The 12568-nt window shown below is 38.8% G+C and overlaps 1 protein-coding gene across 1 annotated transcript in view; it reads left to right on the top strand.

Annotated features, from left to right (window-relative positions):
* The window catches only part of LOC122747552 (solute carrier family 15 member 2-like), a 96282-nt gene that overhangs the window by 20410 nt on the left and 63304 nt on the right, over positions 1-12568 (top strand). Inside the window, exon 6 of the mRNA XM_043993503.1 lies at positions 2026-2125. Within this exon, the coding sequence (XP_043849438.1) occupies positions 2026-2125 (100 nt within the window). The remainder of the gene's footprint in view (positions 1-2025; positions 2126-12568) is intronic.

The following is a 12568-nucleotide window of genomic DNA, read 5'->3' as shown; positions in this document are numbered from 1 at the left end:
GAGCTTTTAGAAATGGTGGAGACCAATAGGAAAAATTCAAGATGGAAGCCTGGCTAATGTCTGGCTAATGTGCTGATTTTCAGAAAGTTGAAGAAGGTGAATCCCACAAATTGGAGACTGAGTAGCTTGACTACTGTCTTGAGGTATCATTACAGCAAAGATTTGTTTTTTGTTTTTTTGTTTTTGCAGGACAATGAGGGTTAAGTGACTTGCCCAGGGCCACACAGCTAGTTAAGTGTCAAGTGTCTGAGGATGGATTTGAACTCAGGTCCTCCTGAATCCAAGGCCAGTGCTTTATCCACTGTGCCACCTAGCTGCCCCTACAGCAAAGATTTGTAAGCACTTAGAAAAGGAAAACTTTAATCACTATCAGATGACATAACTCACCAAAGACAAGCCATGCCAAACTAACCACATTTCCTTTTTTTGACAAGGTAACTAGTCTGGTAGATCAGAGAAACATGGAAACCTGGTATGCCTAGATTTCTGCAAGACATTTTACAGTCTCTCATGATATCCTTGTGGATGAATTGGAGAGATGCGGACTGGATGATAGTAGAACTAAGTGGGTTCAGAACTAATAGAAGGAATGCTTAGCAAGAATCCTGTTAATCTAATGTGGTGCAGGGTTCCATACTTAGCTCTGTTTCATTTGACATTTTTAATGAATGACTTTTATGAAGATGTAAACGTCATGCTTCTCTGTGTTTGCTGATGACACTGAGCTGAGAAGGAAAGATATACAGAAGATGACAGAATCAGGATTCAAAAATAGCCAGGTTGAGACAATGGGACAAATATAACAAAATGAAATTTAATAAGGATTTCGATAAAGTTCTACACAGAGAGAAGGGAGTACAGAATGGGGGAGGCAAAATTAATCAATTATTTGTATACAAAGAACTTTGAGCTCATGAAAAACAGTGTAATGTAGTCACCGAATAGGTTAGTTCAGTCTTAGGCTACAATAATAGAAGTGTCTAGAGTAAGGGAGTGCTCTGTTTTGGACTAATCATCTCAAGAATATTGTGTTCAGTTCTGGGCACCACATTTTAGCAGAGGCAATGAAAAACTCGTTTGTGTTCATGGAAAGGCAACTATGGTGATGAGAGAACTTGAAATAATATCCTTATTTAGTCAGGAATAGAGAATGCTTAGGAGAGAGAAAGACATTATCTTCAAATATTTTAAGGGTTGTTTGGTAGAAAAGAGATTGGACTTATTCTGTCTTTGGCCCCAAAGGGCAGAACTAGAAACATTAGGTAGAATAGGAAGGGAAGTAGATTTGAGTTTAATATAAGGAAGTGCTCTGAAATCATTATAGCAGTTAAGAAGTAAAATATAAGGAACCTTCATAAGTAGTGAGTTCCCCATCCCTGAATATAGCCAAGAACACAGTGTTCATTTGTGGTGGCTATTGTAGAAAGAAATCTTACCTTGGATAAGTGCTTAACTATATGGTCTTTAAGGTCCCTATATACTTGGAGACTCTTCTTTGTAGCCTTCTCTGAACCATCTCGATGAGTTTGGGTAACTCATCTTTGAACCTTCTGACTATGTTTATTCTGTTGAGCTCATTCTTTCTCCTCACTTCAGATTGGGCTAGAAATGTTTCATTATACAGTATATGCCCTTTCTTGACTGACAGAAAGTAAGGATGGGAAACAGAAGATTGAAGATGGGGAAAAATACTGGATTTGAGTATCTGACACTTTACGTTCATCTGGTAACTTGAGGGACAGAGGAAGGAGTAGTGGGGCCAAGATAGTGATGTGTCTTCTCAATGAAAAAAAGAATCCCCTTCCTATTGACTAGCCCTTCAGCCTGTTTTTCATGAGCAAGTGCCCTTCCATGTTGTTTCTCCAAAGAGAAATCCATCTTTGTCATTGTCTCTTCGACCCCAAAGGGACTTTGTTTGACTGTCATGGATGAGGAATGGGAAAGAGGGGACAATACATTGATTCTAAGCATACTAAAGCAATGTGAAAGACCATCACTGACACAGTCTTCATCTTTCCTTGGCAGGATCCTCTTTATGTCAGGATTCTCCCTGATTGCCTTAGGATCAGGAGTCATTAAACCCTGTGTTGTGACCTTTATTGGAGACCAGTTTGAAGAAGAACATGTAAGAGCTATGAGTCTTTATATTAGAATCACTTTTGGAAATTAAATTTAATGATGACAGTTTTATGACCTAGTGGTCCTGTTGATTCAGCAATAGATTTTTGAAGCAAGTTATCTATCACTTCATAAAATGCAGCTTTTACATATATTACTGTCCTAAAGTCATAAGAGCATTAATCAGTCATGGAGCTTAATGCGAAACATAAATAACACCTTTGATTCTCCAAACTGGAAATTAGTGAGTTATTTAAAGTTATTTTCCCATGACATGGATGTATACATTATAATATACAATGGCTTTGTTTTCCATTTTGATTGGTCTACATGACAGGTTACATAAAAGAGCAAATGCATTTTAGATTTAAGTAATTTAGATAATAAGGAAGGAACATAATTAATTCTGAGGGAAGAATAATAGAACTAGGAGGAACCTTGAAAAGTTCATCTTTTCTAGCCCTTTATCTTCAGGCAGGTAAAATCACCTAAGATTTATCCTATTCTCTTTTTGAAAGCCTCTAGGGATTTTTGTATTTTTGCTCATTATGCTAGTAGTATCACCCCGACATTCAAAAAACTTTTCTTCAACAGACCAAAGAAAACCAGAATTATAATAAGTGTATTTTCCATTCAGCTCTGTATTCTGGCATTGACAGTGAGACCAAAGGAGATCATGATCATTTGATTCCATGATTTTTACTTCAAAATCTTAAGGATTTTTATTTCATTTTTCTTAGACTATTTCAAATGTACAAACATACATGACTACAGTATACTGGTGATTTTTAGAGTTTTAACTTCATTTTCTTTTATTTTTTTAAATATAAGGCCACTGGACCACAATCTGCTATATACTAGCTTTCTTCTCTCCTTGGCATTTCTCCATTGTGCTAATGTCCCATGAAATATACTTACTTGTCTTTGAAGTGTCTACAAATCTTTCTTTAATTTGTCTTGCCATGCCTCGAACAGTTAAAACTTAAAACAAAAACCTTTGTAAGCCTTTTTCTTCTTGTAGCCAGAAAGAACCTCTTATAAATTGCTAAAGGCAGTTCACAGTATTTCAATAGTAGACCCCAGTGCTTTTTTCATCTTTCTCCCTCATTTATTCAGCCCTAAATTTGGAAACCACTTCACAAAACTCTGGGATTACCCAACAATGGCTTCCTTTCAGAAGAACCCTGTGAAAAGTGATCAGAGCTACTGAGCTGAGGGAGTTTCTTAAGAAAATAACCCTTTATACCAGATAATCAGCTCCTCTGATCCCCAAAGGTCTTTGCATTATTTATGTTTCATTTATTGGGACATCTAGGTAAAAGAAACAAGGTTTGTCTAAAATAGTAGAGGAAATCATAGAAGGGGGAAAAAATCATGTTTCAAAAGAAAACCATTATCTGGATAAAGCTTCCTCCTTATTCCACCCTCCCCCTTTCACCAAAACATTAGAGCACTTAGGCATTCTTTCAGTAGAAAATTCTGACTAGAAAAGGCTGAATATAAAGTTTAAGGCAGCAGGGGGAAATGTGGCTTTTGTAAGTCATCTAGAGAAAACAGCATGCCTTCTTAAAGAAAACTAGAGGAATCAATAGTCAGCAGAGCTGATGATAAGTAGAGTGGTAGTCAATTGAGTCCATTGATCTGGGGTATTGAAGAGAGATTCAGCTGCTTTCTGATACGTGTATTATGAGCCATAGTAGGAAATGGGGAGTGTGAGGGCCACCCAGAGGCATTAGTGTCAACATGGAAGGAGTAGGCAAACTTTCAGAATAAAAAATCCTAAGGTTCTGGAAAGCAGCTTGAGTTCAGACAAAATGTTAACTTTTGGGCTCTTTCAAACTCCTTATATTTTTGGCTCCCTAAATTTTTTTTTAGCAGATTCTCTTAGCTTTGTCCTCTGACTGGTAGTTTACTTACTATACTAGTGCCCCAATCTTTCTGGTAATGTCCTAGTCAAGTTTGTAGATTATGTCTTCTCAACTTATATCCTCCTTCCCATCCCCCTAGCAAGAATTTTCTTGCTGAAGGATTCCTTAATTACTAGGATGTGTATGTTTGAGGGCTACCTAATATGAGGAGTTTGGCAGTCCTAGGTTCTGGAATTGTACAGTGCCCACTAGGGCTCCTCCCTCACAGAAAGCAAGAACACAGCTATTAAATGAGCTTCCCAAGTGGTTGGACATTGAGAGCCATAAGAAACAATACAGAAATGTAAAGAATCACCAAGTCCCTTTAGCTGGGCTCCTCTGAAGCTTACCTGGCTGTTTCCTCACATACTCTCCTAACTCCCTGGATGGCATCAAAGGGTGGCCATTCAGACACACTGCTGCTGTTGCTCAGCACTAACTACTACTAAATACTTCCCCACCCCCAACATTCCTCTGACCTCAAGCATGTTGTTAACGTTGGGGTCTCATTCTTCCTCAGTCAGGTATTATGTTGGTTAAAACAACAACAAAAAACAAACAAAAAAGCCCCGAGGAACTAGTAGACTAGAACTGCCCCACTGATTTAACTATTATAATTTGTTTCAAATATAGAAAGAGGATATAAAGTCATAATTATTTTTTTTCTTTTTGAATAGAATTTTATTTTCCAAAATATATGTAAAAACAAAATTTTATCATTTTTTTAAAACTTTGTGTTCCAACTTCTCTTCCCCCTTCCATTCCCATCACCCACCTACAAGAAGTCAAGCAATTAAAAATAAGTTATACATGAGTAGTCATGAAAAAGATACATAAATGTCTTGTAATCACATAATCATATAAGATCAATAACGATAATGCAGTATAAGATGCTAACTATGCAATTGTTAAAATTCTCCTTAAATCTGTTTGGTGAACAAGTTCATGGTTCAATCTTTGCATGTCTGATCATTAAAAAATTTTGATGATGGGGCAGCTAGGTGGCTCAGTGGATAGAGCACCGGCCCTGGAGTCAGGAGGACCTGAGCTCAAATCCGGCCTCAGACACTAGTCACTTACTAGCTGTGTGACCCTGGGCAAATCACTTAGCCCCAACTGCCTCACCAAAAAAAAATTTTTTTAAAAATTGATGATATCCTATCCTTTCCAACAGATTCCATGTACTTGGCTAATGAGAGGCTTTGTTTTGTTTGACCATGTATATTGGTAATGGGTTTTATTTTTCTTTCTTTCTCATTTGAGAAGGGGGCAGCTAGGTGGCGCAGTGGATAAAGCACCGGCCCTGCATTCAGGAGGACCTGAGTTCAAATCTGACCTCAGACACTTGACACTTACTAGCTGTGTGACCTTGGGAAGTCATTTAACCCTTATTGCCCTGCCAAAAAAAGAGAGAGAGAGAAGGGAGCAGAGAAGCCAGATTTTTGTTAATTACAAAAGTAAAATAAAATCTGATTAAAAAATCCAAATAGTTTCCATATGAATACTTCAAAGAATAGGAGTATCCTTATGTAAGATACATCATCATCTTAATTATTTATTTACTTATTCTGGATCTTTCCAAGATCTATTATTTCATTCTGGAAAAGAGTTGACAAGAATTGCATCAAAGTATTCAAGATGTAAATGTTCTGTAATTTATTATACGGATAAGACCAGGCTTCTTTTTGTTTGTTTGTTTTGTTTTGCTTCCAGAGCGCTGCCTAATGAAGCCTGGGTTTTTTGTTTTGTTTTTTGAGATTAGCTCATAGTTATATCTCAACTCCAAATATATGATCTTTTCAATATTTGTGTTTTGAATATTTTTTTCTCCAAATATCAGTGCTGAAAGTCCTTTCATCATCTTTTCACATGGACTCCCATATGTGATGGTGTCTATGGCCTCTGCCTTGGTAGAATCTTTGAGGGAAAAGAGTATGACCTTAGAAAAGTCAGCTCAAGCACACAGCAAGGCTACCTCTCAGGGCTCTCCATCACGGTTATGCTTCTCATGCATATTTTATATGACAGGACCTTTGGGCAACTTCCTCTATAGACAAATCTTATGTATGCAAGGGAATGCACATAAAATAAACACCACTGGCTATTCTTCATGAATAAGTAGTTTAGCAGCAGAGTACAAAGGTACACTTGAAGGGTAAGGCACCTCCAAACTCAGACCATAGTGACCACACTGCCTTTCTGCCCAGATCCTTTCTCTTTCCTCCATTGTAATTTCTTATCTTTGATGCCAAAATTATGAGGCCAATATAAGGGTTATACAACATATATTAACTGCAGCTTCTGTTGAAATGGAAACAACAGGACCTCTTCCTAGGGCTACAGCTGTGACCCTTATATCCTGGCAGGGCAACAGGTTGCATCCTTAAGTACATCAGAGGTAGGATTATAGTACCTGCATAGGGCAGATCAAATGACATAATGGATATGAGAATGTTGTGCAAACCACACAACATCCCTGCAATAAAAGGAACCATTAAACATCTGTTGCCCAGCTAGTCATCTTGATTTTTGTCTTGCCACTGGACTTCAATGACTCTGAAAGAGGCAGTGAGGCTGATGACTTTGCCAACCTCTGCCTCACTTAAATCCAATTCACACTCAAGCAAGACATCACCCTTGCGATGTCTTTGTTCCTCTTTGAGAATGAAGGATGAACAACAATCCTCACAGTTTAAATCAGACCAACTTCCTTGCTAATAGTATGCTCAGGAAGCAGATGGAACATCTCAATGCTTTCAAATTCTCTTGTTCCCATGTCTAGTGCTTTGAGCTCACCTCTTCTCTCTCCACCCAATCAATCAGATAATACTATTGATCCCAGTTTTACTTATAGTCCAAAGGATCTTGGATTTCATCTTCTTCATGCCTACTTAGGGAATGCTCCTTCTTGTTGTTGGAATGACCACTTTGATGAACATATTGGCTTGAGAAAATAAATATGAAACATGGGAAATGTGAATCTTTTACTATCAAGAGCTCAGAATCCAGTGGTATAGAGAAAAGAAGAGAAGTAGGCTTTGCATATTCTAGCAAGATTTCCTTTCTGTCTCCATTTTAAAAATAAGATTTTGAAGGGGGCAGATATGTGGCTCTGTAGATAAAGCACCAGCCCTGGATTCAGGAGAACCTGAGTTCAAATCTGGCCTCAGACACTAGACATTTACTAGCTGTGTGACCCTGGACAAGTCACTTAACCCTCTTTGTCCCACAAAACAAAAACAAAAACAAAACCCAAAAGATTTTGAGTTCCAAATTTTCCCCCATCCCTGCCTCCCCTCCTTCTTTCCCCAAACAGTAAGCAATTTGATATACCTTATACCTGTGCAGTCATACAACACACATTTCCAAGTTAGTCATGCTGTGAAAGAAGAAACAGAACAAAAGGAAAAACTACATAAAAAACAAAGTGAAAATAGTATACTTCATTCTACATTCATAATCCATCAGTTTTTTCTCTGCATATGACTAGTATTTTCCATCATGAGTCTTTTGGACTTGTCTTAGACCATTGTATTGCTGAGGAAAGTTAAGTCAATCATAGTTGATCATCATACACTGTTACTGTAACTGTGTACAATGTTCTCCTGGTTCTGTTCATTTTGCTCAGCATCAGTTCATGCAGATCTTTTTCAGGTCCTTTCCCTCCTCAAGGGGGGAACAAGTTATAGCTATTTGGGGAGGGGGGAGAATCTTTAGTGTCATTAACAAGTAACCAGGGGCAGCTAGGTGGCGCAGTGGATAGAGCACCGGCCCTGGAGTCAGGAGTACCTGAGTTCAAATCCGGCCTCAGACACTTAACACTTACTAGCTGTGTGACCCTGGGCAAGTCACCTAACCCCAATTTCCTCACTAAAAAAACAAACAAAAACAAAAACAAAAACAAAAAACAAGTAACCAGAACAACGATGCCTTAGTCTGGAAGTTGGCCTGGGTTCTGTAAGCATGGCCTCTTAGAAAAAGAGACAGGGTATTCACTGCTGGTGTGTGGCAGCATGAGAGTTGAAATGGAGAGGTGAGGATCAGTGCTTTCAAAGAGTGTGTATTCAGAATAACCATGGATGAGTGTGGATATTGAGTCATTTGTAGTATGAATGGGTGAAAGTGATGAGATGAATACATAGTTTAAAGCCATGGCAGTATGCTTTGGGGGTTAACTGAGAGAGTCAATATAGGTAAGTTCAGAGACTGAGGGCTTGAGCCCATTGGTCCATTTTAGGAGTGACCAGAAACAAGAGTTGATGCTTACAGTTATTGGGACTTTAGTGCAAAGCTTCTTTGTATGAGCACTGTGCCCAGTGCATGGTGGGAGCTCCCTCCTCCCACCCCTTGCCTTATGTACCAGCTTGGAGCAAATGGGGTAGAAAAACTGAGAGATCAGCTTTTATCTGGTCTCAATTTATCTGGGCAGCTGAGATTTTTGCCTATAGGTTTCTGTTTTAAGTACTCAGCAGGGTATTGGGCAATTTAATATTAACTGTCTTAGGATCCTAATACTTAGGCTGAGTATATTTGTTACTGTGAATGGTCCTGAATATGGGTTATCTCTGTGCAAACTTATGGAGGATATTGAAAAGAGCCACACAGGATGGGCAGGCATGGATGGGTTGTGACCTGTATCACTAAGGTAACACCCATATCATATTTGGCATTAACTAGGTAGGTGAGGATTATAGCCTTTCCTGGTTTCCCATTTGTAGTAGTGGGGCCCAATTCTCTGCTTGTTTGTTCTGCTACTTCCTCCCTCCCTTTTTTCAATATTAAAGTTTATTTTGTGGGGCAGCTAGGTGGTGCAGTGGATAGAGCCCTGGCCCTGGATTCAGGAGGACCTGAGTTCAAATTCAACCTCAGACACTTGACACTTACTAGCTGTGTAACCCTGGGTAAGTCACTTAACTCTAATTGCCTCGCAAAAAAATTTTTTTTAAGTTTATTTTGCTGTCCCCCAAACAGCCTGTAAATGTGTGTTTCTCCCTCCTCCTCCCCACTGCCAATGCCCCACTACAGTGGGTAGTGGTTGGGTTTTTTCTGCTTATCTCTCAACCAGGCAGTGGCATGGGATAAAGCCATATACAACTTGGAATTGCAATTTCCCTGGGGAAAAATGAGTGGTGATGTTTTTTCTGGACTCTGTGTTGGACCAGGAGAGAGCCCAGTTCTACAAATGTGCCACATGGCATCATAAAAATGATTTGTCATCCTTGTTCATTCATTCATTTCATGTACATATTTGCCTACCTATTTACCATCTGTCATGAGGAAGAGCTCCATACTTAATTTGTCTAAAATTGGGATGGAAATTGTGGTTGATGGTTTAATATTATCTATCTAGGGAGCTCATGCATTATTTCCCTTGGTAAATACCAGGCAATTTGGGGAATGGGTAGCAAATGCGAGTAGGCAATGAGCTAATATACCCTAGAAAAATGAAAAACAGACCTTAGGATGGTAGAGTGGTAGAATGGAGATAGGTCTGTTATAAAGTCTAAGCCCACAAGATACTAAGGAAATGAAGATAATCAATAATAGCTATAGGAGAAACATCATTTACATCATTCAATTGAACATCTGAACATCAACATTCCTCCTGCATTTAAATTTTTTTAGAATTTTATTTTCCCCCAATTACATGTAAAAACAATTTTTAACATCCATTTTAAAAACTTTATGTTCCAAATTCTTTTCCTCCCTCATCTTTCAACTGTAATCTGGGTCTGGTCTTCTTGGTCCATTGATATATCTTGCATCCTGGAATGAGTAATAAGCTCAGTACAGCCACCAATACTGTTGGCATGAGTCCTAATTCCTACCAGGCATCCTGCCAGCAAAAGATTTTGCTATACTCACAAAACCTTTCTTCATTATGATGGTATAGTAGTTTGCCTTTGGAAACATAACTAAGGCCTCTTCTTTCTGCTCCTGAAGACTACATACACTTGTTTCTACAATTTCATGCTCATACTGGGAACAGGGTATTGCTTGAACCAGTCATTTTCATTAGCCCTGCTTGCATACTGGACAACTTCACAACTGTTGCCTTTGTCCTCTCTCCCCACTATTAGCTTACTACCTCCACACTACTCTCTGAGCCCTGACAAACTCCACCGTGAATCCATTCAGTAACTGGTGAGTCTGTCTGGAATCTCCATATAGTGAGGAGGAGATGTAAATCTGCCTGAACTGATTCTTCAGGAATTCATATTCTCGAACTTTATCATATAATCTCCATCACAGAAATCCTGAATTAACAGCTGTCATTGTACACATCCTGTTCCCCATCACATACTGCATGCTTCCTAGTAGTTAGCCCCTAGATTGACAGTCCCAAACAAGATTTATCTGCCCTTTCTACATGTTTTCTTGAATGCTGGCTCCATACCTGGCTTTTATCTTAAAACTTTTCCTTTCCTAAAATAATAAATGTTGGAGAAGTTGTGGGAAAATTGGAACACTAATCCATTGTTGGTGGAGCTGTGAACTGATCCAACCATTCTGGAGAGCAATTTGGAATTATGCCCAAAGGGTGATAAAGCTGTGCATACCCTTTGACCCAGCAATACCACTTTTGGGTCTTTTTCCCAAAGAGATCATGGAAGGGGGAAAGGGACCCACATGTACAAAAATATTTATAGCTGCTCTTTACGTGGTGGCAAAGAATTGGAAGTTGAGGGGGTGCCCATCAATTGGGGAATGGCTGGACAAGTTGTGGTATATGAATACAATGGAATACTATTGTGCTATAAGAAACGATGAGCAGGAGGAGTTCAGAGAAACCTGGAGGGTCTTGCGTGGGCTGATGATGAGTGAGATGAGCAGAACTAGAAGAACATTGTACACAGTAACATCAACATTGAGTGTTGATCTACTGTGATGGACTATATTCTTCTCACCAATGCAATGGCACAGAAGAGTTCCAGGGAACTCGTGATGGAAGAGGATCTCCAAATCCAGGAAAAAAAAAAAGAACTGTGGAGTATAGATGCTAAATGAACCATACTATTTCTTTTGTTTTTGATGCTGTTGGTTTTTTTCTATTTTGATGTTTTCCATCATTGCTCTGATTTTTTTCTCTTATAACATGACTAATGCAGAAATAGGATTAATGTTATTATGTGTGTGTGTGTGTATATATATATATATATATATATATATATATATAACCTATATCAGATTACCTGCTGTCTAGGGGAGGGGGGAGGGAGGGAGAAAAATCTGAAATTGTAAAGCTTGTATAAACAAAGGTTGAGACCTATCTTTACATGTAACGGAAAAAAAATAAAATACTTTATTAATTAAAAAAAAAACAAACAACAAAAAAAACTTTTCCTTTCCTACTTCTCCCATCTCTTTGCACTCTCTGAGACTTGGCTCCCTCCTATTGACCATCACTCATGGATACCTTTTCCATCACTGGTTGTACTTTCATTCATTCCCCCAAATCATCAGTTGTAGTAGTACAGTCAATCATCAGTCATGGTAGTGCAGCCAAAGGGCTCTTTACTCCCATTGTGCCAGATTTTCCCTCTACCACCACCATTCAATAATCTTTCTTCCTTTGAGGTTCATTCAAACCATATTTATTATGTAATCATAATTCTTGCAGTTGCTGTGTACTGACCTTCAGATGTTCTCCATTGTTCTTCAATGAGTTTAGTGCCTGACTCAGTCTTTTCTCCTCACTTCTTCCCTGGTATTAGGGGATTTTGACATACGTATTGATACTCAAACATCTCAACCTCCTTGTTCCTCAACTTATTCTTTTTCCATAAACTCTTCCTCTACCCCATCTAAACCACATATAGATAAGGTCCTACCCTTGATCTTGTTATCACCTGACAGTCTTCCCATTCCATGTCTATAAATTCTGAAATTTCTATAATAATAACCTTTGGTCATTCTACCATTCCCTCTGCCATACAACTCCTAATTCTGTTGTTCATCCTCACTATGATCTCCAACCCCTCTACCTCTTATTTCTTTCCCAGACAATTGCCCTTGCAATACCTACATTTTCCTATCTCCTTCTTAATACTTTGGTAAACCTGTTCAACTTTACACAATCTTCTTCTCTCATGTTCCTTGTCACTTTATCCCATTTGCTGGTCTTGCTCAGCCAAGCCCTAGCCTTGGATTATTCTCACCATCTACTACTTTGACTGCTATTCATTTTCTGATCAAAGAAGCTAGAGAAAACAATCACAAAACCATGCTAACTTGGCCCATTTATTTTATATAATCTCAACTGGGCTGCTAGGTGGGACAGTGGATGGAGCACTGGGCATGAAGTTAGGAAGACTCCTCTTCCTGAGTTCAAATCTGGCCTCAGATGCTTTCTAGCTGAGTGACCCTAGGCAAGTCATTTAAACGCATTAGCCTCACTCCCTCATCTGTAAAATGGGCTGGAGAAGGAGATGGTAAACCACTTCAGTATCTTTGCCAAGAAAACCCCAAATGCAGTCATGAAAAGTCCTACATGACTGAAAAACAACAAAATAATCTCAACTGGACTGACTGTGGCAAGGTAG

This window comes from Dromiciops gliroides, chromosome 3, assembly GCF_019393635.1.
Source record: "Dromiciops gliroides isolate mDroGli1 chromosome 3, mDroGli1.pri, whole genome shotgun sequence".
NCBI classification, from domain to species: Eukaryota; Metazoa; Chordata; class Mammalia; order Microbiotheria; family Microbiotheriidae; genus Dromiciops; species Dromiciops gliroides.
Note: the sequence above shows the minus strand (reverse complement) of the source record. Positions and strands in the feature narration are given on the sequence as shown.